Source organism: Poecilia mexicana, unplaced genomic scaffold (genome assembly GCF_051168715.1).
Source record: "Poecilia mexicana isolate PSO_F unplaced genomic scaffold, ASM5116871v1 scaffold_2, whole genome shotgun sequence".
Classification (NCBI taxonomy): domain Eukaryota; kingdom Metazoa; phylum Chordata; class Actinopteri; order Cyprinodontiformes; family Poeciliidae; genus Poecilia; species Poecilia mexicana.
In genome coordinates, this window is record NW_028263371.1 from 57,583,407 (window position 1) to 57,607,647 (window position 24,241).

At 43.9% G+C, this 24,241-nt stretch overlaps 1 protein-coding gene across 1 annotated transcript in view; it reads left to right on the forward strand.

Moving 5' to 3' along the window:
• The window catches only part of LOC106911389 (inactive dipeptidyl peptidase 10-like), a 62,804-nt gene extending 40,778 nt beyond the window's left edge, over positions 1–22,026 (forward strand). Inside the window, exons 10-30 of the mRNA XM_088008425.1 lie at positions 2,961–3,013; positions 3,084–3,165; positions 5,428–5,548; positions 6,475–6,629; positions 7,185–7,282; positions 7,972–8,095; positions 8,177–8,215; positions 11,422–11,529; positions 11,630–11,721; positions 11,872–11,919; positions 12,649–12,770; positions 13,249–13,296; positions 13,913–14,011; positions 14,129–14,198; positions 14,801–14,995; positions 17,008–17,062; positions 17,148–17,247; positions 17,338–17,396; positions 17,496–17,568; positions 20,097–20,170; positions 20,276–22,026. Of these exons, the coding sequence (XP_087864551.1) occupies positions 2,961–3,013; positions 3,084–3,165; positions 5,428–5,548; positions 6,475–6,629; positions 7,185–7,282; positions 7,972–8,095; positions 8,177–8,215; positions 11,422–11,529; positions 11,630–11,721; positions 11,872–11,919; positions 12,649–12,770; positions 13,249–13,296; positions 13,913–14,011; positions 14,129–14,198; positions 14,801–14,995; positions 17,008–17,062; positions 17,148–17,247; positions 17,338–17,396; positions 17,496–17,568; positions 20,097–20,170; positions 20,276–20,413 (1,953 nt within the window). The 3' untranslated portion in view covers positions 20,414–22,026. The remainder of the gene's footprint in view (positions 1–2,960; positions 3,014–3,083; positions 3,166–5,427; positions 5,549–6,474; positions 6,630–7,184; positions 7,283–7,971; positions 8,096–8,176; positions 8,216–11,421; positions 11,530–11,629; positions 11,722–11,871; positions 11,920–12,648; positions 12,771–13,248; positions 13,297–13,912; positions 14,012–14,128; positions 14,199–14,800; positions 14,996–17,007; positions 17,063–17,147; positions 17,248–17,337; positions 17,397–17,495; positions 17,569–20,096; positions 20,171–20,275) is intronic.
• Positions 22,027–24,241: the final 2,215 nt, after the last annotated feature.

Genomic DNA, 24,241 nt, shown 5'->3' on the forward strand with positions numbered 1-24,241 from the left:
GTATATTCCTTCATCTTAAGCTTACCTGTACACCAAGGCAAGTTTTTAAGCACTTGTGATTTATTTTTGGGAATGTCAAAATAATGGATTGTTCTTTGTTGGCAGAATAGAAAATAAATCGATTCTGAACAAAGTGTAGAGTCTGTTTATGATTTGTTGTTCACTGTAAATAAAATGATTGGCAATAATACAGAAAAACACTGAAATATATTGGTCAATAGTAATGACAACATTTGTACTCTTATCAAACTAAAACCAACTGCAAACAGCATATTGGTAGGAAAACTCAACTGGTTATCTGTTAGTGACATGATTAAAACTTTGCTTGTACATTTAACATTCATGTTCATATATCAACAGTTTCCCTGAACAAGTAAGTAATAAAACAGAGAACCTGGAAATGTTGGCAGTCTTTAGTGTCGTTTTCAACAAGAGGCTATTTTGTAATATAAATAAATGAATAGATTGACCTTGAGCTCAACACTGAAGGAAACTAAAATGTTTTAGTCTTTTTAGAAGAAATAGAAACAAATTTTACCTCATTCATGCATTTAGTTTTACAGTCACAGTGTTTACACAGGACACTGACATAACTTCTGACTTGTTAGGTGTTTTGTGGACCTGATTTATAGAAACTGTTCCCCAGTTCATCGCCCATCATTTGATGGAGTGTTACATAAAGATTAGTCATTTCATACACATCATCTGTCATTACCCGTCTGTGCTCAGTCAGTGCATAAGTGAAATACATCAACATCACAGGGAAAGTCCTTGAAACGACATCCTTCTATACATATTTCCAGCTTTGTTAGATCAGCAGACTAAAAAATGTGGAACCGCGTACAGGTTGGGAACACCATGCATTAATGTGGGACGACCACGAAGAGCCCGAGGATCATTTGTAGATCGGATACGATGGTCAACCTCATCCAGCTCCACCTGTTTGATTAAAAAACAGAAAAAAATAAGAAAATCGTTAGAAAAGAAGTCATGCTTTTGTATTATTTGTAACTTATTTCAAAATTGTGTGCTGAAAGCAAGAAGTAAATTTATAGGACCTGTATTGTTTGTAGGAAACAAAACTGGATCAGTGATTTGTCCAGAAAGCTGTCAACAAAACAGCCATCGGCTTTAAGCTGGTCGAAATGGTCCATCCAAACTGGACACATTCACTTCTTAGAGTGCACCACCATCGCTCTGTCCTTTGGTTTCCTGCACTCGGACCGAGAATAACGGAGGCAAAACCATTTTCATCCTCGGTGTTGTGCAGAAATCTTTGCATCGCCGCCACATGAGTGTCTCTGTGCCATGATCCATTCGTATCTTCTGTGCAAATCCATTATACTCCATCACAGCGTCAATGAAATGGCCAGCAATACTGTGAGGGTCACTATTGGTCTTATAGGCTTCCAGCCAGATCATTTTCCTCGAAAAGCCATCTATGCATCCTTTAATTTGTCGTACCCATCGATGTGCCAGACATAGTTTGGTCCCCGACTGACATATAAGCGTCGTCTCAAGCGATTTTGTGCAGGCAGGTCAACCCTGTTGGGATCCAATAAGCGCATCAAAAGACGTACCGTTTCCCTGTCTGTGACTGTGCCAGCCATCCACCTGCAGCCGTGCCGTCTCCTTGTAGTTCCTCAATAAAAGAGGCCACTTCTGCAACATCTGTCTTGTTTTTTCTACGCCACAGGCGCTTCTTTAGCAGTCTTCTCTCCAGTGTCCGGAGCCTTAAACATTACGGGTTTCTTCCAAAACTTGCAAGATTTCAAGATTCGTAAAACCACTTCTGAAGTATTGCTCAATGATATTATCAGTATCCATTTCTTTCTATCAAGTTGAGCATATCTCAAACTATAGGGCCAACTCAAGTTATCTCATTATAATGAGATAATTAGTTTTTATTTTTTTAACTGAGTGGCAGAAATGGGCTTCCATAGATTCCACTTAAATAAAAAAATGGAAAGGTTTTTGAAGCTGCTCCACTGTGATCCTGTTAACGTGTCGCCAGCAGCACTTTTTCTTTTTAAAGCCTTTTAAAATGTTTCTGTCTTGGTAGACACAGTATAACAACTAATAATAGTTTATAAATCACTGAACGGTTTAGCACCACAATACATTAAAGATCTGTTGTTGCTGTACCAACGTCTAGACCCCTCAGGTTCTGGTTCTGCTCTGCATCCAGAACCAAACGAGGAGAAGCAGCATTCAGTTTCTATGCACCACAAATTTGGAACAAACTTCCAGAAAACTGTAAAACAGCTGAAACACTGAGAGCCTTTAAATCTCAACTTAAAACCTGGTTAGAGCTGCTTATGGCTAAATTAGGGTTTTGATGTCTTCGATGTTTTAATGTTTTTATCTTTACTTTTCATCTAGTTATTAATGTCACATGCTGTTTTTATTTTTTCTTTAATTATGTAAAGCACCTTGAAATGCCTTGCTGCTGAAATGTTTTATACAAATAAAATGTGATTGATTTGATTGATAGAGAACAAAAAGGATTTTTTTCAGATTCCTGAATCAGTCGTAAAGTTCAGGAAGTTCTCGTTCTGTTTTCTCCCAAACTGCTCAGCTGTTTCTGACCAGGAAACCCAAAATAATCCTGCAGGCATCAGTTTGGACAGCTCAATAAGGGGCCTTACGGGTCATTTCTTAATTCACATATTTATAAAAATGTCATTTTAACTCATCATAGTTTTGTTTGAGATGTGACTCTTTAAATGATGAATCTGTGACATTATTTCCAATATCTTGAAAATGTTTTGATCTGTCAAAATGTAACAGAAAATTTCTTCAATTATCTCACTTGTCAGAATGTAGAAGCAGAAATCTTATGGCTTCTGTTTAACAGCTGTTGATAGGAAAACCTCGGCGCACCGCTTCACCCGAGATGGAAACGGGCTGATGTCGTTTAAAACAGGTTGATGACGGCCGACGTTGTGTTTGGGTTCCAGGTCTACAAGCATTCCTTCCTGGCGTCCTTCCTGATCCACGACCTGTCCACCAGGTGAGCCGCTGCCCTCATGTTGGGCACTGCAGCCGCTCTGGGTGCTTCATGCGGTGCGTTCACTGTCCAGGGAAGTGTGGGAGCTCAACCCGCCAGAGGTGTCGGACTCCGTCCTGCAGTTCGCCTCGTGGGGCGTTCAGGGACAGCAGCTGGTGAGACATTCAGGACCGTCTGACACTTTTTATGTTTTAATAAAAAATCTGTTTTTTCTGTCAACATGCAATGCTGAGAGTAACCATGAGAAATAAAATTAATATTAATATTAGCAAATGTCTGCAATTTATATAGAAAATGTTCCTTCTCTCTCTCTCGGTTCTTTTTTTTGAGTTTCAGTTTGTAGCTGTTTGTTTGTGGGGATGGCGTCTCCAGAGCCCCCCCCCCCCCCCTCTTTGGGATTCGGGTCCAACCTGATCCGACGATCCCAGTTGAAACGGTTCTGTTGGTGATCTAGTTGGTCACAGCAATTTAATTTATGCTTCCAGAATGAATAAGGGAGTCGTGATATTTTTAAAGGAGCGTTTTGTGAACCAGCTGATTGTCAGCGGGGGGTCAGTAGGCGGAGACCTGCAGGTGTCGCCTCCACCCGGGTTATTATCTCCGGCGTGCCGCCGTTCATTCCCAATGTTTTGTTGGAGAAAGAGCTCCAGTGGTTTTAAAACTGTTGGTTTGGATGTAAACATGACAAACTGAAACACGTTCAGTCTTTCAGGAGGTTTTTATGTTCCTAAACTGCTACAGCGACGCTAGAAGTTTCTTTCAGAGTGAAATATGAAGAGGGATCTTACATGGTTTATGCGAGTACTGGGAGTATGAAATGTTTTGAATGTGGGGATGTTGGACATAAACGGGCTTCTTGCCCGCACAAGAATCAGGAAGCTCAGGCTGAGGTGAGTGGAGGTGCAGAGGAGTCGCCGGTGGTTGGAGCTCCTCCGCCTGCTGAGGGCGGGGCGTTTCCTCCATCAGCTGGATCTGATGCTGGGGAGGGAAGCAGTGGTCTGAATAAACGCGCTGCACGGGAGGATACTGGGGAAACTGGAACCGATACTCCCAAGGACTCCTTAGATGGGAGCAAGCTAGATATAGAAACGGATCAGACGGCTGGTTGTGGTGCTGCCGAGGCTGCAGCGTCACCTGAAGGTGGCGCTGCAGAAGATCAGTCTGCAGATTCACCTGCACAGGTAGAGGACATGGAGTCTGACAGCGACTCAGACGGCGTTTCAATCGCAGACTCACAAACATCCAGTGGTGATTTGTACACTCTGGAGGAAATGAATGACTTTCTGGATGAAACGTTTGGAAAACAAGTTAAAGTCCTTGATTATTTTCCTGATGCGGAAAAATTTATCAAGAGTGTATTAATGGTGCAGAAAATAGTTGGTTTTGAAATGTTGGATGAAAAGAAACGGTTCCGGTTAAAAAAGCATCTGACAAACATCCGGAGACATTTGTCAGTAACTAAAGCAAAAGGTTCAAAGCGACTGAAAACTCAGAAATAAGGTGATGATTAAAGTTCATGGGTGACCTTCTCTCTACTGTCTGTCTGTCTTCCTTCTCTTTTTCACCTATATGAGTAACATCAGGGTGGGGACTTTAAATATCAATGGTGGGAGGGATCCACATCAACAGGTTAGTTTAGAGACGATTAGGCAAAAGAAACTTGATGTGTTTTCCCTCTCTCTCTCTCTCTCTCTCTCTCTCTCAAGACTTTCTTTATAAATGATGAATGAAAATATATTTAAAAATATATTTAATCCCATTAACAAATGGAAACATCTTGGCTGCTTCTGATGAATATTCAGACATTTTAAATGTTTTTTGCTCAATTTTATGTTGTCTTATTTTGTCTGTTTTCACAAATCGGTATTTTTCATTATTTTCTGGAGTGAGCAGCAAACAATCAGAGATAATAAAAACAATAAGCAGAAAGCATCATAATCCAATGTCAGATCCAGCTGCTGTTTGGTTTTTATGGCTGATATTTGCTGAGCGTCAGAAAACGATTCAGACATGAGAGCAAAGGAAACGTCGTTTCTCCGAGTCGGTAATCCGTCTGCTGGTCTCACACAGAAAATTAAACATTTACAATTATTTTAAAATCCCTAAAACTGTTTAAAAAGCTTCAGCAGAAATGTAAGCAGCTCTTCTCACTTTAACCTGCCTGCAAGAAGATGATGATGTGTCTCATAGCAACGGGTACAAGAGGCTGGAACCTCTCTGATCACCTTTGACCTTTGACCTTTACCAGAGGCTGTCTGCAGCGTTAGTCCTCCAAGTTTCTGAAACCACAGAAAGAGAAACTTTAAAACACAAAAGAGTCTGATAGTCACTGCAGCCGCTGGAAGCCATGTTGGACTTCCTGTCTGATCCGCTCATAGATAAATGGCTGATAGATATGCGATCGTCTGCTTCTCCAGCTCTACGTCTTTGAGAACAACATCTACTACCAGGCCGACAGCAGGAGTTTCTCCTGGAGGCTGACGTCGTCCGGACAGGAAGCCGCCATTTTCAACGGCATCCCAGACTGGCTGTACGAGGGTAGGGCTCACCGGCTGCTGATTGGCTGAACCATTAGCAGCAGAAAAAGGGAAGCTAGTAGCACTAGAGCTGTTTCTATCAATGCTGTTACGGCCCTGGGCCTTGGGGGATGGGTTGCAGGTCTTGTTGTCTGTCTTTGTGCTCCCCCCCTTTACAGGTGCTGCTGATCAGGTTGATTGTGAGCACAGAGTATGTGAACCTGGCTGTCCGTCTTCTGGGTGGCCTTCGGCCTCCACTCTGACGCTTGTGGTGTTTGTTGCCAGGCCTCAGCTCCCCTCCTTTTGCACTTTTGAGTTTCTTTGTTTTGGCACCTCAACACTTCCATATGCACTCATACAACACATCCAAGCATTTGCATTACACCACTGATACTGACATCCACAATCCATTGTTGTTTTTGTTAATATTCATTTTTCTGCACTTTAACCACGGCATGGTTTCACGTTTTTGTGATGACCTTGAGCCAGTTGTAACAATTCATATTAAGGTAAATGTGTTATTAAAGTTCTGAACATTTTTACAGGACGGATTCCAGTCATTGTTGTAACTCCAGAAAAAGCTGAGATTCACTGAAATCATCTACCTGAGCTCCTACGGAAAGCTGAAGCTGACAAAATTAGAAGATCCTGGAGAAATATAGAAATATTTTTAAACGAGTTCCCATCAGAAAATGTAACAAAGATCACTTAAAAATCATGAAAGACTGTCTTTATTGCATTAAATCAAAATTTATACAAAGATGCCCATCATTTTATTTATGCTGACCTTTAATTTTCAATCAGATTAAATTCCTTTTTTCTGCATCAATTTCCATAAAATTATCTGTTTTTAATTTAGGTTAAACTAGGTTAGGCTATGCTAGGCTATACTAGGTTATGCTACTCTAGGCCAGGCTAGGCTATGCTAACTCTGCCCTGCATATCCAGAGGAGGTGCTGGACTCCCCAGTGGCCCACTGGTGGTCCCCTGACGGCTCCAGGCTGGCCTACCTCACCATCAACGACTCGCTGGTCCCCAGCATGATGCTGCCTCGCTTCACCGGCTCGCTCTACCCTCGAGGGACGGAGTACCCCTACCCCAAGGTGGGCTCAGACCCAGCTGATGTGTTAGCTTGCATCAGGCTGCAGCAACATTTAAAGTCCTGGAAACTAGTCCAGGAAGAAGATTTGCAGATCTCCAGAAGTTGGGAAAGTTTTGTAAACATCTGCAGACGGAGTCCGGAAGTTTGGTTGAGGTCTGACTTTCTGAAGCGTTTCATCAGAGCAGTGTGTTTATTTCAGCCTGTATGAATGAGGCTCAGAAAACGGCCAGAGCGGCTCTCAGGCAGTTATCAGTTTAATCACCCCTCCTGCCTTCTACCAATAAAACTGCTTCATTAACAGAGTTAGCATCAGCTTTACCTGCAGAAGAGCAGAGGCTAGCAGGCTGAGCAGCTCTCCACTGGTAAATAAAAACATATCTGCATATTTACAAAGCAGATTCTGATGTTTCTGATAAACAGATGTTTCCTCAGAGCCCTAGGCAGAAATAAACTCCCGTCTTCCCCAGACGGCCGTGGAAACCCTGCTCCTACCTTTACTATCATCATTAAGTCCTCTGCTGCTAATGCTGCTGCTGCTCCTGTTTGTTTCCTGCAGATGGGGCAGATCAATCCCAGCGTCAGCCTCCATGTCGTCTCCTTAGACGGCAGCTCCGCCTCCACCCAGATCAGGCCTCCTGACAGCCTGGAGAACAGGTCTGACCTTTAACCCCTGCTCCAGACACACAGGACCACTTTAACTGCTATTGGGCTAGCTGCAGTAGCGTTAGCTTTGGAGAGGCTGCTCACTAGCTTTCTGAGGCTGGCCACCCACTGGATCACATAGCATGGATAGGCTAGCATTAGCCTTGAACTGCATTAACATTAGATAGATGAGTGTGTTAGCATGGATAGGCTAACACCTAGCTTACCAATACTGGCCATCTTCTGAGTTGTCTTCTTAATCTACTGTCTGCTAGCACAGATAGGTTAGCTTTAGCTCTAGCTAGGCTGTTATTAGCTTTGGCTAGGCTAGCATCAGCATTAGACAGGTTAACAGCTGGCATTCTTAGGCTACCTGAAACTTGTATTTATATTATTTGTAGCGTCGTACATCAGTGACGTTGACATGAAACCAAGCATAAACGTGCTTCATCACAGAGCTGAAGTTGGCTTCTGATTGGGCGATTCTAGCTAATGTTTCACAACCTTTGGCATGTTTCATTAGCTCTAGTTTACAAACTTCAAACATGAACTAGATTATTCTAGATATTAAAAACATAGTTTGTGATTTACATCATGATTAGTGAAGGTCCAGATTACTAACATGTAGTTTGATGCTGAGTGTCTGTCTACAAACCGAACCACCTGGGATCCAGTCTGCTTCTGTTTGCATGTCTGTGCAGTGATTTCTACGTCACCATGGTGACATGGGTGACCCGGCAGAACCTGAGCGTCCGTTGGGTCAATCGAGCTCAAAACATGTCGATTCTTTCTCTGTGTGACGCGTCGTCAGGCGCCTGCGTGACGGTAGGAAGCCTAACGCTCATCAGTCACCCAGGAAGGACCAACATGGAGCTCCAGTGACCCGACTTCTTCTCCTTTACCCAGAAACACGTGATGACATCAGAGGCGTGGCTGGACCGGCAGGTCAGGTTCTGGATGGTTCTTCTATTCTTAGCCGGGTTTTAATGTCGCATGTTGATGAATCAGCAGCTGGATGTGGATCTTTCCTGTTCCTGAACAGATTCTTCTTTCAGAAGGGATCCAGTTGGAACATTATCTGGATCACCAAACTGGTTTCAGAACTGAACCAGGACCAGAACTTTCTGAACAGCAGTAAAACCACGCCTCAATAGTGGACAGCGCTAACGAAAAGCTAGCTGTGCTAGCCCTAAAGCGCTAACTGCAAACAGTAGTTACCCTCGGCGCCGGGTCATTTTCGAGGTGGGGGCCATGAGGCGTTTCATCACCTCTGTTGTCTGGCGCTTGTTCAGCCGACACGATGCTGCCAATCAGTTCAGAGGGTTTGTCTCAGTTTGTCCCGTAGCAGTAAACATCCTTTAGGACGATGTTTCTGGGTCTACGCGCTGCGGTCACAGAGATTTGGTGGAAAATAATCAGAAAATGTTTTAAAAGTCGTCAGTGGGGAACATGCAGAAGGAATGGACTTCATATGCCTGCAGCCGATCCAAGAACAGCTGAATGCAGACCGACGTGTCTGTCACCATTACATGTTTGGTGTGAACGCACCAACCGGGTCAGCTCGCCACACACACACACACACACACACACACACACACAGCTCATAAACCGGCGACCCGCCAGAACCACGCAGGGTAAAAAGCTCTGGCAGGATCCAAACGCCCTCTTTCATTTTCAGCTTACAGAAAAAGCGCCAAGTCGCCAAATTTACTAACGTAAACTGACCAATAAGATTTAGGCTTTGTGCGAATCTCCAGGACTCGCACAGCTCGCTACGTACAAGACGTTCTGACACAGAAGATTTCTTTTCTCCTAAATGTTAATAGTAAAGACGGTCAGATAGTAAAAATCAAATGTTATTCTTTTCTGCTTTAAAGGAAAATCTCAGTGCGTACAGCTTTACAGCTGCGGGCGCTCTGCGCTCCGCTACTGTTAAAAGTCCAAAATACGCACAATAGAAATATGCTGAGGATAGATAGATGTGACAGAAATCACGACTGGTCAAATATTTGGAACATTTAAAAAAATAGATGTCAGATATCCTCCAGCAATGCCAGTTCAGAGCAGCAGGACAAACTAAAGGCTCCATCGTCTGGATGCAGATTATATTTGCTGCTTGTTCCACAAATTGTGCAGGAAAGAGATGATGTGAGTGGGACAGATAACCAGCCAGACTGCTGACAATATATTTGCATTAAAAACAAAATGAAAAACACCATGAATAAACTTTAATGTGCTTCTTATTTAGCACAAAAATGAATTCCAACAGCCAAAGAGAAATCCATCAGTAGGGATCAATACTTACGGCTGCTGACGGCTGATTGGCTTTTGGAAGAGCAAAGAGGGAAAAAAAACAAATTCATGCAATTATTTTTGGACCTGAGCCAAAATGATCTGCTCTGGGCGAAGTGTGGCTGAGCATTTGGGCCGGCCCGTAAACGGACACGTGGGCCCGATTTTCATCCCAACGCCATGAGAAAGAAACATCGTCACGGTTCAGACCTGGACCGGATCAGAGCCTGAGCCTGTTTTCAGGTGTCAGACCGGTTCCTGGTCCCAACCCGACCCAGAGCTGCCATGTGGTAAACCTTTGGGTGACCGTTATGATCTGGAGCCTTTGGGTCCAGACCTCAGTGCTGCAGGTTCCATCTGTGCCTCTGTCTGCATAGAAACACAGAGTTGTGCAGCCTGTGGAAATGACTGGAGGACCAGCAGAAGGGCAGGGCCGTAGAGTGGGGGGCCCCGGGGACCAATGGCCCCCCGGCCCTCTGTTCCGGCGCCTATGGTAGTTACTGGTGATTGCTGGGTTTCAGTCACGTGACCCTGATGACGTGCGAAATTCAGATGGAGGTCAGGAAGTGGATTTCTCCAGTTCAAAACAAAACCACAGCGAGTAGCTAATGCGCTAAAGAGGCTGGAACAGAGATTACCTGGAACCAAAACAGAACCAGAACCTGGACCCGGACCAGGACCAGAACCAGGACAGAACCAGAACCAGGACCCAGACCAGGACCAGAACCAGGACAGAACCAGAACCAGGACCAGAACCAGGACAGAACCAGAACCAGAATCAGGACAGAACCAGGTCCAGGACCAGGACCCGGACCAGGACCAGAACCAGAACCAGGACAGAACCAGAACCAGAATCAGGACAGAACCAGGTCCAGGACCAGGACCCGGACCAGGACCAGAACCAGAACCAGGACAGAACCAGAACCAGGACCAGAACCAGGACAGAACCAGGACCCAGACCAGGACCAGAACCAGGACAGAACCAGAACCAGGACAGAACCAGAACCAGAACCAGGACAGAACCAGAACCAGAATCAGGACAGAACCAGGTCCAGGACCAGGACCCGGACCAGGACCAGAACCAGAACCAGGACAGAACCAGGACCCGGACCAGGACCAGAACCAGGACCAGAACCAGGACAGAACCAGGACCAGAACCAGGACAGAACCAGAACCAGAATCAGGACAGAACCAGGTCCAGGACCAGGACCCGGACCAGGACCAGAACCAGAACCAGAACCAGGACAGAACCAGAACCAGGACCAGGACCAGAACCAGGACATAACCAGGACCAGAACCAGGACAGAACCAGAAACAGGACAGAACCAGAACCAGGACAGAACCAGAACCAGGACCAGAACCAGGACAGAACCAGAACCAGGACAGAACCAGAACCAGGACAGAACCAGGTCCAGGACCAGGACCCGGACCAGGACCAGAACCAGAACCAGGACAGAACCAGGACCCGGACCAGGACCAGAACCAGGACAGAACCAGAACCAGGACCCGGACCAGGACCAGAACCAGGACAGAACCAGAACCAGGACCCGGACCAGGACCAGAACCAGGACCAGGGCACAACCAGGACCCGGACCAGGACCAGAACCAGGACCAGAACCAGGACCAGAACCAGGACCAGGGCAGAACCAGAACCAGGACCCGGACCAGGATCAGAACCAGGACAGAACCAGAACCAGGACCCGGACCAGGACCAGGATCAGAACCAGGACCCGGACCAGGACCAGGACCAGAACCAGGACCCGGACCAGAACCAGGACCAGGACAGAACCAGGACCAGAACCAGAACCAGGACCAGAACCAGAACCAGGACCAGGCTGACTGTCTCTCTGACCTCCCAGCACCAGGTGCCGCTGTTCTCCACAGATTGCTCTACGTTCTTCATCAGCGCCGCCCAGCGTGACAGCAGTCATGGCGTATTCAGTCACATCTTCATGGTGTCCAGCCAGGTAGGCGCAGAGCCCCCTGGTGGCCTGGAGGCGCTCTGCAGGGTTAGCATGTGGTAGCTAGCCATGCTATGTGTGCTAACACTGCTCTCTCTGCTCTCAGTCTGACGGGGAAGAGGTCAAAGTTCAGCAGCTGACCTCTGGAAGCTGGGACGTCTCTGAGGTCCTGTCCTACGATGAGATCTCCAGATCAGTGTGAGGTTCTGGTTTCAGAGCCAGGTCCAAATTTAAAAGACTTCAGATTGAATTATTCTGATTTATTTAAAGCTGCAGCTTTTCTCTTATTAGTAATATCAGAGGTAAATTATTTTATTATTCAACCAGATGATTTCTTCTGCTTTCCAGATATTTCCTGAGTTCAGAAGAAGGATCGACTCAGCAGCACCTGTACAGGTTGGTACAGGATCCGGTCCAGGGTTTAACCTGATCCGGTCCAGATCTTAACCTGATCCGATCCAGAGCTTAACCTGATCCGGTCCAGATCTTAACCTGATCCGGTCCAGATCTTAACCTGATCCGGTCCAGATCTTAACCTGATCCGGTCCAGATCTTAACCTGATCCGATCCAGATCTTAACCTGATCTGGTCCAGATCTTAACCTGATCCGGTCCAGATCTTAACCTGATCCGGTCCAGAGCTTAACCTGATCCGGTCCAGATCTTAACCTGATCCGATCCAGAGCTTAACCTGATCCGGTCCAGATCTTAACCTGATCCGGTCCAGAGCTTAACCTGATCCGGTCCAGATCTTAACCTGATCCGGTCCAGGGTTTAACCTGATCCGGTCCAGGGTTTAACCTGATCTGATCCAGATCTTAACCTGATCTGGTCCAGATCTTAACCTGATCTGATCCAGATCTTAACCTGATCCGGTCCAGGGTTTAACCTGATCTGATCCAGATCTTAACCTGATCTGGTCCAGATCTTAACCTGATCCGGTTCAGGGTTTAACTTCAGGATTTCTTCTGAGCTATTGAGTTTTAGCTACAGGAGCATTAAACTGATGATAAAACTGTAGCTTTCCCTACAGTTTTATCCTCCTGTGATTGGAGTAAACGTTACTGTGTGAACCAGACAGAGGTGGATGTTGACCTTCATGTTGACCTTTGCTCTGCTCCCTCAGCCTCTCTATGTTGAATGGTTTCCATAAAGAATGTCTGAGCTGCTCTCTGTTCAGACCCGAATGCAGCTTCTACCAGGCCGCCATCACTCCGGACCACCGACACGTTCTGCTCAGCTGCACAGGTAAAACCTGGCAACCTGAAAACCTGGCAACCTGCTTCTGCCTCACAGTAAACCAGCAGGGCTGTTCATGTCTAAAGGTTTTCTGGTTTTCCAGGTTTATTTCTCTTTAAATGTTTTTATTCTTTACTTACGCTAAATGTTTTGAGCAAGCTGAAACGCTAAATAAAAAGCTAGCTCTGCTGTTAGCGCATTAGCATTGTCCACAGAAAATCTGTTAAGACAGTAATGAGAGGAAACACGAGGCGGCTTCATAAAAAGCTCTAAATTTCAGGAGTTTAATTGTTCCTAAAATGTTGAAAAATTCCTTTTAACTTTTAAACTTGTGTTTTAAAGTGAATAGCTTTAATAATCTTGGACTGCAGGTCAGGATTTCAGAACAGGAAAGCTGTGAACTAATGTGATCAAAACTCAGTGACGTGAAGGATGAATATCAGGAAAAATGAAAGATAATCAACTTTCCTCCTGATGTCACCTGCAGGTCCGGGGATTCCTCAGACGACCGTCCACCGGCTGGACGACCTGAGCAGTGAGTCCCTTCAGGTCACTGACCTGCACCAGGTGTTCCTGCTGTCAGACTCTCAGATGGTCACATATGGGATTTCAGACGTAGATCTGTAGCACTCAGACCCGCCTCACAGGAGAAGAGTTTAGGTCTGCAGATCGAAGCTGCAATCAGTCTGACATCACTTCCTGCCGTTGCTCCCATCTCTTCCTGCCGTCGCTCCCATCACTTCCTGCCGCCGCTCCCATCACTTCCTGCCGTTGCTCCCATCACTTCCTGCCGTCGCTCTCATCTCTTCCTGCCGCCGCTCCCATCACTTCCTGCCGTTGCTCCCATCACTTCCTGCCGTCGCTCTCATCTCTTCCTGCCGCCGCTCCCATCACTTCCTGCCGTCGCTCCCATCTCTTCCTGCCGCCGCTCCCATCACTTCCTGCCGTTGCTCCCATCACTTCCTGCCGTCGCTCTCATCTCTTCCTGCCGTCGCTCCCATCACTTCCTGCCGCCGCTCCCATCACTTCCTGCCGCCGCTCTCATTTCACCGCCATGCTTCCTGCATGGAGGCATCAGAGCAGCCGCTCACCGCGCAGCTGGATGTTTTTTTCCGCTGATCGATCTCGACTTTCTCTCTGAACCTCGGCAGGATTTACGACTCTGGAAAGAAACGCAGAGCTGAGACGGGTTCTGACAAACAGAACAGTACCGAGGACGGACCAGAGAACCATACAGATAAATAACTCTGGTGAGAACCCAGACCAAGTCCACTGCAAGGTCCAACACCCAGTAGAACCATCAGAACCGTCTTTAGGTGTAATTTGTTTAGCTGTGATGTCAGAGGTCGTCTCTGCTCCTTGTGCAGGATTGGTTCTGGAGCTGCTGGTTCCGTCAGACCTGGACGAATCGACGGAGCATCCGCTGTTACTCCTGTTGTACGTCCGTCACTTCATTCACACATTTAAATATAAAAACTAGTGAACCTCTTTTTAAAAGTTTAAAACATTATAACTATAAATTTGCCTCCTGCAGTGGTGGGCTTACCTCTGCTAATGCGCTAATAGCAGAGCTAATTTTTAGCTTAGTGCTAATTTAAAACGCTTAGCACACTTAGCTTTCTCTAAAGTAATCTTTCTGGATCATTTCTGAATCTCTAATCTTGTCTGTTTTATAAACTTTCAGTTGAAATAAAGTTAAATGTCTGTTGACGTTTTGGACAGGAATTTTTCAGGTAGTTATTCATTTATATTCTTGCTTTTATTTTGAAGTGGGAAAAGCAGCAGTTCTGTTTAGGTGAATGAATGAACGTGGTAGAGGGAGGAACACGACACCAACATGAACAACCAGGCTGGTAAACAGATTCATGGAAACGTTTCACATATGTGCAGTGCATTAGCGTTAGCAGATCTAATGTTAATAGCTAGCGCTTTAAGGTTAGCGCAGCTAGCTGTCCCGTTAGCGGTTCCCACCACTGACGCCAGAATTTGTTCAGGTTTTTTTGCTGTTGAATTTTTCTGTTGAACGTGTTTGTCCGTAGAGACAGCGCCCCTGGTGGCCGGGTGGTGAGCGAGCGTTTTTCTCTGGGCTGGGAGTCGGTTCTGGTCAGCTCTGATCGGGTCGTGGTGGCCCGTGTGGATGGGCGGGGCAGCGCCGGCCGGGGTCAGGACGTCCTACAGGCCGTCTACCAGAACCTGGGGGTGGTGGACGTTCAGGACCAGATCGCGGCGCTGCAGTAGGTTCTGCTGCCTGAATGGGCCGGAGCTCTGCTAGCTAAACACATATAGCATGCTAATGCTAAATATTTATCCCCCCTAGAGGACAAGTCAAAGTTTGATGAAAGCATCTGGAATTTTTCAGCCAAATGATAAAATGACCTTGGTTTGTTTTCTGGTTTTTATTGTAAAATTGATGGAAGATCTTCAAGCCCTTCTTGCCAGAATTTATGATTATTTAGAAAATAAAAATGTTGATTTGGACAAACAAGGCTTGTTCCTTTTAATACAGCTCAAATAAAACATAAATGTTGGTATTTAGTAGGCCTGTCACGATAACAAATTTTGCTGAGCGATTAATTGTCTAAAAAATTATTGCGATAAACGATAATATTGACTAAGAATGCATGTGATTTCCTGCCATAGATAGAAACACTATATTTTCAAAAGAACACATAACACTGGAACTGATAAACTAAATAAACAATCAAAAACAAAAATAAAATTGATTCTCAGACTCCATTAACAAAAAACGTACTTGAATTAAAACTAAACCACATAAAGCCAAAGTGGAAATAAATACTGCATTCAACCAAAAGAGTGCAGATTATAAAGTCTGTACTGTATTGCCCTTCAGTAATCACTAGATTTAAATGGAGAAGATGGGCACATCCGACTACCTGATGCAATAGTTCATACTACACGGTTTTTTTTGCCCCCATTTTGCCCTTATAACAATCTTAGATCGTTGGCGGATCTAAGATTCTCGCTGGTGATTTCGTAACCGATCATCCTGCAGTGTGTGGTGTGTTATGGTAGATCGTCGTTGCCGCTCCGATCTAAATCAGGGTTTTTCCCCAACTGGGAGCTTAAAGCTGAATGTGACAGGTAGCCAATCAGAAAGCGGGATTCTCCTCCTGCTTTCTGAGGGGAAGTTACGGAGGGGAATCCCAAACAGCTGACACGGCGCAACCCGAAGTCCAGCGGACATTGGAGATGATATGTGGAAACATTAATATTTATTCAGCATTTCGTGCAAAGAATATAGAAATGACAAGAGGAGGAGTTGGAGCCAAATTGCTACCGCAGCTGATAAACCCGGTAAGTTTCCAGCTGCTCTTCGTTAACGTGACATAAATAGGTTATAATGATTTTCATTCAGTCAGGACTTTACGCTGACTCTAGCCACATGCATCACAGGTAGATTCTAGTAAACCATTGATTAATACCTGGTTTTAAAATTAGTTAACTGGACTGGTAGCCATTATTTTGTGCCCATGTGGCTGGAAACCACACGGCACGAACCGTTATACCCAGGATTTCTGTCGGCTAATGTGACTCTCAGGTTTTGAAAATGGGCCGACAACTCCTGTGGTGTGCGCTGGACATTAGACTAAGGACATGATGAAGGGAGGGTCAGTGCAGAGCACCGGAGCGGAGTCTTTTTCATTCAGTGTCATCAACAGAAAGAAATAAAGGCAGGAAGAGACGATAAAGCCGATAATTAAAATGAGCTCGATAGGTTTAATTTATCGTGCGATTAATTGATTTATCGTTTATCACGACAGGCCTAGTATTTAGGATTCAAATGACCAAATCTGGTTCTAACTCTGACCACCAGATGGCAGACAAGTGCTTCAGAATTATCCTTGGTCTGTGTAGAATATGCATCAATAGTCATTAGTGGTTCTACATAAACTAGCCCAGCGGTTTGGGAATTTTACTAAAGTTTACAACATTAGTCTCCAAGAGTTTGATTAAACATAAATTAAAAAATAACTTTCAGGAAGTAAAACCATGCTGGATGTTCAAGTCAAAGTTTGAACATCCAGTTTCTGTCAAACTTGGATAAAAATGTGTGAAAAGATTTTTAAATAAATTAATTTTGTATTCATTCAGTCTGAAAATGAGTCCGAGCCGTTTGTAACACTGAGGAACGTTGCTTCCAGCCACTCATCAAAACTGGAAAGAGAACAAAGCAGTCGGTGTGAATCGGGTTGTTTGTCTAACTGATCTCATTCTAACCTGTCAGGCGTCTGATGAAGCTTCCCTACATCGACCGCAGCCGAGTGGGAGTTTATGGAAAGGTGACAAACCTGCTGCTGCCTCAGAACCATTTACTCATGTTTTGGGACATATTCATTTAAATGTGTGATATTTTTGTGTCTCCAGGCCTATGGAGGGTTCCTGTCGTCCGTCCTTCTCCTGACCTTCAGCTCGATGATTAAATGTGGCGTCGCTGTGGCTCCAGTTACCAACTGGAAACTCTGTGGTGAGGAAACCATCCATCCCAGTAACAGAACCAAAATAATCAAAAATAAATAATGAAGTGAGCTCTCCTGGTTCTGTTGGACCGTCCCAGGATCTGCTGGTTCTGAGCGCTTCTTTGGTTTTCCTGTGAAGGCGGATCTGAGCTACCAGGTAGGAACAGCAGATGGCGCTTCCTGTTTGTCCTCCAGCCGCAAGTTAAAGGGACACGGTGCTTCCTGCAGGCTAACATGCTAACTGTTTCTCTGCCAGCTCTCCAGTCTGATCAGGGACTCCTCAGGGCCCGGTCCCCGGGACTTCCTGATTGTCCACGGCACGGCCGACGGTGAGCAAAGCACAGTCCTGCTCACCTCTCTGAACAGTTCAGGAACTGACTCCTGAACATAAACAGTTCTTTTCATTATTCTAATTCCATCAGAACTTTTCCTCTCTGGGTTTTGGAGCAGCTGGAGGTTTTTAACTGGGTTTACTGGTTTAGTCCCAGTTCGGCGCTACAGGATCAGATCCATGGATCGTTTCAAGGATCTCCTGTTGCTAGGAGACGACAGCAGGAAACCATAGAAACCTGTTTATTATGGGGTGGAAATGAAGTTTCATCAGATGTTTTCTCTTATTATGGATTTTATGCAGAGGGAGAAATTAGAAATGCTTTTATTTTTTCTCTATTATTCAGTGATTAATGTTTTTATCTACCTGATTAAAATATTTTAATTACTATTTATTAATAAGTGGTATGTTCAGCTACTAATGGAATACTCTTCTGCGCCGCATTTTACAAAATCATTTTCTTTTGAGAGTTTTTATTAGTTATTTATATTTCCTTTATTTGGATATGTATTTATTGTGTTTTATGTTCTGATTATACATGTCGCACAGCGGAGAATGATGGGCCGGGTCACTTCCACTGTATCATATTTATTTAGAATAAACTCTAAAACAGATAGCCAGCGGGTTATAGCAGCTGCTCGTCATGTCTGCTCTAAGCCGCTTCCTCAGAAAAGAACAACTTCTTCTTAACCCTTCTGCATACGAGGACTGAGCCAACATGGAGGACTGTGTTAAATGATACAAGTTTTACGTGTGTTGGGTCGGTTGGACCCCATTTATAAACACAAGGGTTAACAAGAGCACAATACACTTTTTACTATGAGAGGCCCCAGGGGCCAAAACTTACAAACTCTCTTACACATACTATCAAACTCTCTCACATTTGCTATCAAACTCTCTGACAGAGTTTGATTGCAACGGAAGCTAACTTAAAATCCCAGTTTCTGATTGGACCCCAGGCAGGAGTAGGCGGGTTTTCACGGACAGAAAAATAGCTGAGCGGCAGCGACTAACAGAGGCAACTAATATTTTAAATGACATCAGTAATGTCAGCATTACCAGAAGTGTGAAGAAGCCGACAGCCAGCATCGGAAACCCCATCGATCAGTGGAATAAAGCTGGCCGTCTCTTCGGAAATGGCAGTAAAGCCTGCACTCGGTTTTAATGTGCGCGACAGCGCAAGTTATGGCGCTCTTTTCAAAATAAAAGCGCATCTCCTGTTTATGTTTGATTCACACATCAAGTTTCTCTCCGGCGGCTATTACAGGCTAAACTTTGTGTTAATTAATTTGCAAAACGACATTATGTATCTGAAAAAAAATACTGTGTGGGCAAAAGATCGTGTAAAGCACATATGTGCAACTTCAGTTAAATTTGGTCTTATAGGTGTCCCTGTGTCATCCTGAAGTCAGAGAAGTACCTGGTAAGGTATTGTTTATGTAATCTGGAAGATTTGTTTGCATGTCAAATGTCAGCAATTTTGATTGAGGTAGCACATATGTGGTTTCCAGAATGTTTTACCCACATAATATGTTTTAATTTATTTTCAGATACATGATTTCCTTTAGCAAATCAATTAACACAAAGTTTTACATGTTTAAAGCCGCAGGAGAGAAACGTGAAGCAAACATAAACCGGAGGTCCGCTTTTATTTCGAAAAGCTTGCCTGGGGTCCAATCAGAAACCTAAATTTTAAGTTAACTTCCGTTGCAATCGTGAGTGTAAGAGAGTTTGTAAGTTTTGGCCCATGGGGCCTCTCATAGTTTACAGTTCTCAATATCACCACTGATAATACTGTATGTATCTTCCTATGTATATATCTTTCACTAGCTGAACTCGAATAGAAAATAGAAAATATGGTCCAATTTTAACACAAATAGCTGCGAGGAGAACCCAGGTCCCATCACAGCCGACCAACCGAGCCTGGACAAGCGCGCGAATCATTAGCTTAGCCTGCTGCTAACTCCGGTTCGGTTCCACACAAGCACCTCCTTTATCCACAAGGCACTTATCAGAGATTACTACCGTTAACATCCATATATTATTTTTCACTCAACTTACCAATAACACAGATAAACGGCAGATTATAGCAGCTGCTCGTTTTGTTGCTCTAAGCTGCTTCAACTTCTTCTGCCGGCCAGAGCGTCAACCGCTGGTGCACATGGCCCTGAGCGCCCTCTGGTGGCGAAACTCATGACACATTTTAAATATATAAGTTACCTTGGATATAAAAATAAAATGATTGGGCTACTATTTTGATTCATTTCACTTTCATAGTGCCACCCACATATATGCATATTTATTTAGCTTTATTTCTTATTTCTTTATTATTATTATTTGTTTCATCTAATTATTTTCATACTTTTGTTTAATCACTCTCTTTACTTATAGTTTTATTTTTCTAGCTGGATTTCAGTCTTTATAAGACTTAATTTATTATAAGAGCTGAATACTATTTGTTATTCTTCTATTTGTTATTCTTCTATTTGTTATTCTTCTTATTATTAATGATGTTCTCTGTTTCAGCCTCTGTCCACTTCCAGCATTCAGCAGAGCTGGTCCAGCTGCTTTCAGCCCGAAACTTTAACTACACCCTGCAGGTAGAAACCCGCTCGGCTGGTTTCTGTCCTCCAGGAGAGCAGATACTAATAAACATTTGATCCGTGTGTGTGTGTGTGTGTGTGTGTGTGTGTGTGTGTGTCCAGATTTTCCCAGATGAAGGCCACCATCTCGTCGGAGTAAAGAGTCGGCGCTACATGCTAGCCTCGCTGCTCAACTTCTTCAGACGCTGTTTTGAGGAGGAGGCGGCCGTTGCCATGGAGATGTCTAAAGAGGACGACTGACGCCTCGGAGGATCACGACCTTTTCACGTCACTTCAGTCTATATGTCACATTTAAACACATAAAGAAGGAGAAAAAAACACCAGAAATGAAAAATAACCACCTCCTAACAGGTGCGGCAGAACGTTAGCTCATTAATACTGTGATTAATAATAATATTACTATTTATTATTACTTTTCATTATTATTGGTATCCAGTTTTATTATTTATTATTATTATTATTCATTGTTATTTATTATTGCTGCTGGACTCTGATGATGTCATCAAACTGCAACGCTGCTTCCTGCTGCAGAAATTCTTTTTTTTTTTTTTTTAAGAAAATGTATTTATTAATATCAACAAACATGGAATCTGTATCAGATGTACTCAAATCTGAAAAACCTGAAAATCCAGAGCCAGGCTGCCTCCATACAAACAGAAGAGACGAAAGAACAGAACAAAAAGAGCATCAGGGGTTTTCAGAACTATTAGAAAATTAACCCACACTATGAAACAAGGTGTCATCACCTCGTTCCTAAACCTGGAAAAGATCCGACTCTTCTTGATAGTTTAAGACCAATAACTCTATTAAATAATGATTACAAGCTCCTGACACATTTATGATAACCAGTTAAAATCGGGCATATCCTCAATGATTTCTGACACTCAATCTGGATTAATAACATTCACCATATTTTGGACTTAATTGACTATAATATAAGCCTTCGATATGATAGAACATGAATTTATGTTCAAAACTTTAGATTTATTTGGGTTTGGAAATAAATGTATTAATGTAATTACAACATTTTACAAAGATACAAACAGTTCAGTGTGTTTTCCACAGAGATTCAACAAAGTATAAAACCAGGTTGTCCAATTTCTCCTTTGCTGTTTATTGCTGCTGCAGAAATAATGTCCCTATCCTCCTGACTACCAGTAGTTCATTGTTGTCCTCTGTAGAGGACATTTCTAAACTTGAATATCTCCCACCCCCTGCATTCTACTGAATTAATTCCTTTTGGTATCTGGAGAGGACATTCAATAATGCCACATGTGAAGGGGTGGGACTTTTGTACCTTCATTTTTCTAATTCAGAAAAATGGCGTTCATCAGTAATAACACATTTTATGAGAAGAGACAAAGTAAGTGCATAAGTATTCTAATTACCATACAAAGACTGTGGGATTTAAAAAAAATGGTGATTGAACAATATATTTTTTCCTGGTAATCAGGAGGATATCAACTAAAAATGCTCAATTTCTTAATTATCGGTGCTTTGCAAAGAGTTTTCTATCAGTCAGCTGGCTGATGACACAACCATCTTCTTAAATAACCTGCTGCAGAAAATGAAGGAATTCTGATACTTTCCTGTTTGTGGACCGAACCATCGGAACCAGAACCCGGCGCCACTCTGCCGGATGATGCGTTTAAGGACCCAGAGTGGTGGGAGTTTCCTGTTCTTTCCTGTAATCTGTTTTTATTTTCAGATTAAAATCCTGTAATGTGAAAAATGTTTGCAATAAAAGATGGAAGATATGAAACAAACAGGGTCAAACAGTTCTTTGACCCTGGCCTTTACTTTCTCTTGTTGGGTTGCAACCATGAAAATCTGAAATAAACTGGAAAACCTTTCTGGTTTTGTCCAACTCCAGTTATTTCCCAGTTGTTTCTGCAGGTTAGTGGTTCAAATCCATGGATGTGTTTCTGAGCGAGCTGGAAAAGTATTCACGCCCCAGGGAGTCGTTCAATAATCAATAAAATATTCACACCGGACAGGAAACCAAACATCAGGTGATGATTTCATCAGGAAAATATCCTCAGTTCAGACTTTGACTAGGCCATTCCAAATCCTTTGTTGGCTTTAAATCCAGGCTGTGGCCTTCTGCTTTGACAGGAAGCATCAAGTTTGTCAGGAATGTAGAGAAAAGTTTACTAATTTGAATATTCCCAAAATGAATTCTGTTAAAAGGAGTAGATTTCTATCATCAAAACAAGTGAAATTATTTTAGTAGAAATGTTGATTATAAGTAAAAGTTACTGAATCTCATCCAGCCATTAATAACCGGTGGATTAATTTAGAGAATCTGAGCCAGTTCTTCCTGCCGCCAAACTTTCTCAGGTTGATTCCAAGATGGCCGCCTGTGCAGACAGAACTCTGATGTCATGTCCTGGAGCTTTAATGTGAAACAGACCAGAATAAAGCCCGAGCCCACCGCAGCATCTCAACTAACTCATGGTCTGGACTTTGTCCAGACCATGAGTTAGTTGAGTCCACTAGGACTCAACTAACTAGTGAGTCCTAGTGGACTCACTAGGACTCACTAGTGAGTCCTAGTGAGTCCTAGTGAGTCCTAGTGAGTCCTAGTGGACTCACTAGGACTCACTAGTGAGTCCACTCACTAGGACTCCTCCAGTCCACTAGGACTGGAGGAGCCTCCCAGTATGCCCAGTTTGGCTCAGTGTTCCCATCACGGTGTGGAAACTGGTTCTGATCTGGGAGAAGAGAAGAACACACCAGGTCCAAAGTTTTAAATTTTTTATTCATTTATAATCATCACCAGAGGACAATCACAATAATCCCGACCCGACCCGCCCAGTACAGCAAAAAGAACCAGAACAAGCAAAATTACAAAATCCATCCTAGGAGGAAAAATCAACCAACCGCCCAACAGAAACAATAAGAAATATACAAGAATCCAGGAGAATCACGGACTGAATCTCTGGGAATCTGAAAATAGATTTCTGTTCTCTGGACTCCGCTGTACAAACCTACGGCTCCCCGCGAGGGACATGCAAACACCGGAATTGCTGCCGGAAGACCATGGAGTGATCCAGATTAGAAGAACACCACAACCTGCTTCTACCGGCGGCCCGGACCGTCCAGAACCGTCCAGAACCCAAACGGCTCCACACCAGATTCATCCGAACCTGCCGTTCATATCGGAATAACACGGACTGCAGCGCCACCTCTGGAGAGCCTGAGTAGGTGCAGATTAAAGGGAAAATCCGATTAATCTGGGCTGTGTGGCGCGGCGAGCTGGACCAGAACCAGCAGCCGGGTCAGAACCAGCAGCTGGACCTTTAATTTTATTGCAAAAACCACAAAGTAAATTAGTGCCTTATAATTTATCCAGAAAAATTACACTTAGTGGAAGCTAAGTGTGCTAAACGTTTTCAAAGTTAGCTAAAGCATTAAGCTAAAAATTAAGCCGGTTCTGACTCAGCTCTTGGGTCCAGCTGCTGGGTCAGAACCAGCAGCTGGACCTGCCGTGTTCAACGTGCAGAGCGCCATCAGGGCAAATTAAAAAATGTGAACCCATTTTATTTATAAAGTTTTTTCTGAAACAAAATGTTTAAATCAGCAGGTGACTAGCTTAGGCATGCTAATCGTTAGCTTCTCCAATGCTAACAGGAAGTAGCTACAGCTGGGTGGGCTGTTGTCTTAATTTTGGCCCTAATGTTGCACCATACTTGAACTTTTATTTTTTATTACAAATATACAAAGAGTTGTTGGTGGAAGTGATAAACTGATGCTCCTTTCAGATTTGTTTGGACGTGACCTTTGACCTCGCAGCAGCAGCAGCTTGGTTCATGTCTGCTCAGGCGTTCAGGAGCTGGTGTGTGATTGGCCGTCAGTCCCATGACACCTACATTAGAGCAGAGCCAGACAGCTGGAGGCCTCCAGTTCAGCGAAGCTGATGGGACTGGGTCAGTCTGGGTTTAATTAGACCAGATTTAAACCTTGCTGCTCTCCGTCAACAACATCCGTTACTTTAACTGGTCCAGTTCTAGAGCAGCAAGCCTGCAATAAAGGAAACACTCCAGGTGTGTTTTATAACATGATAGA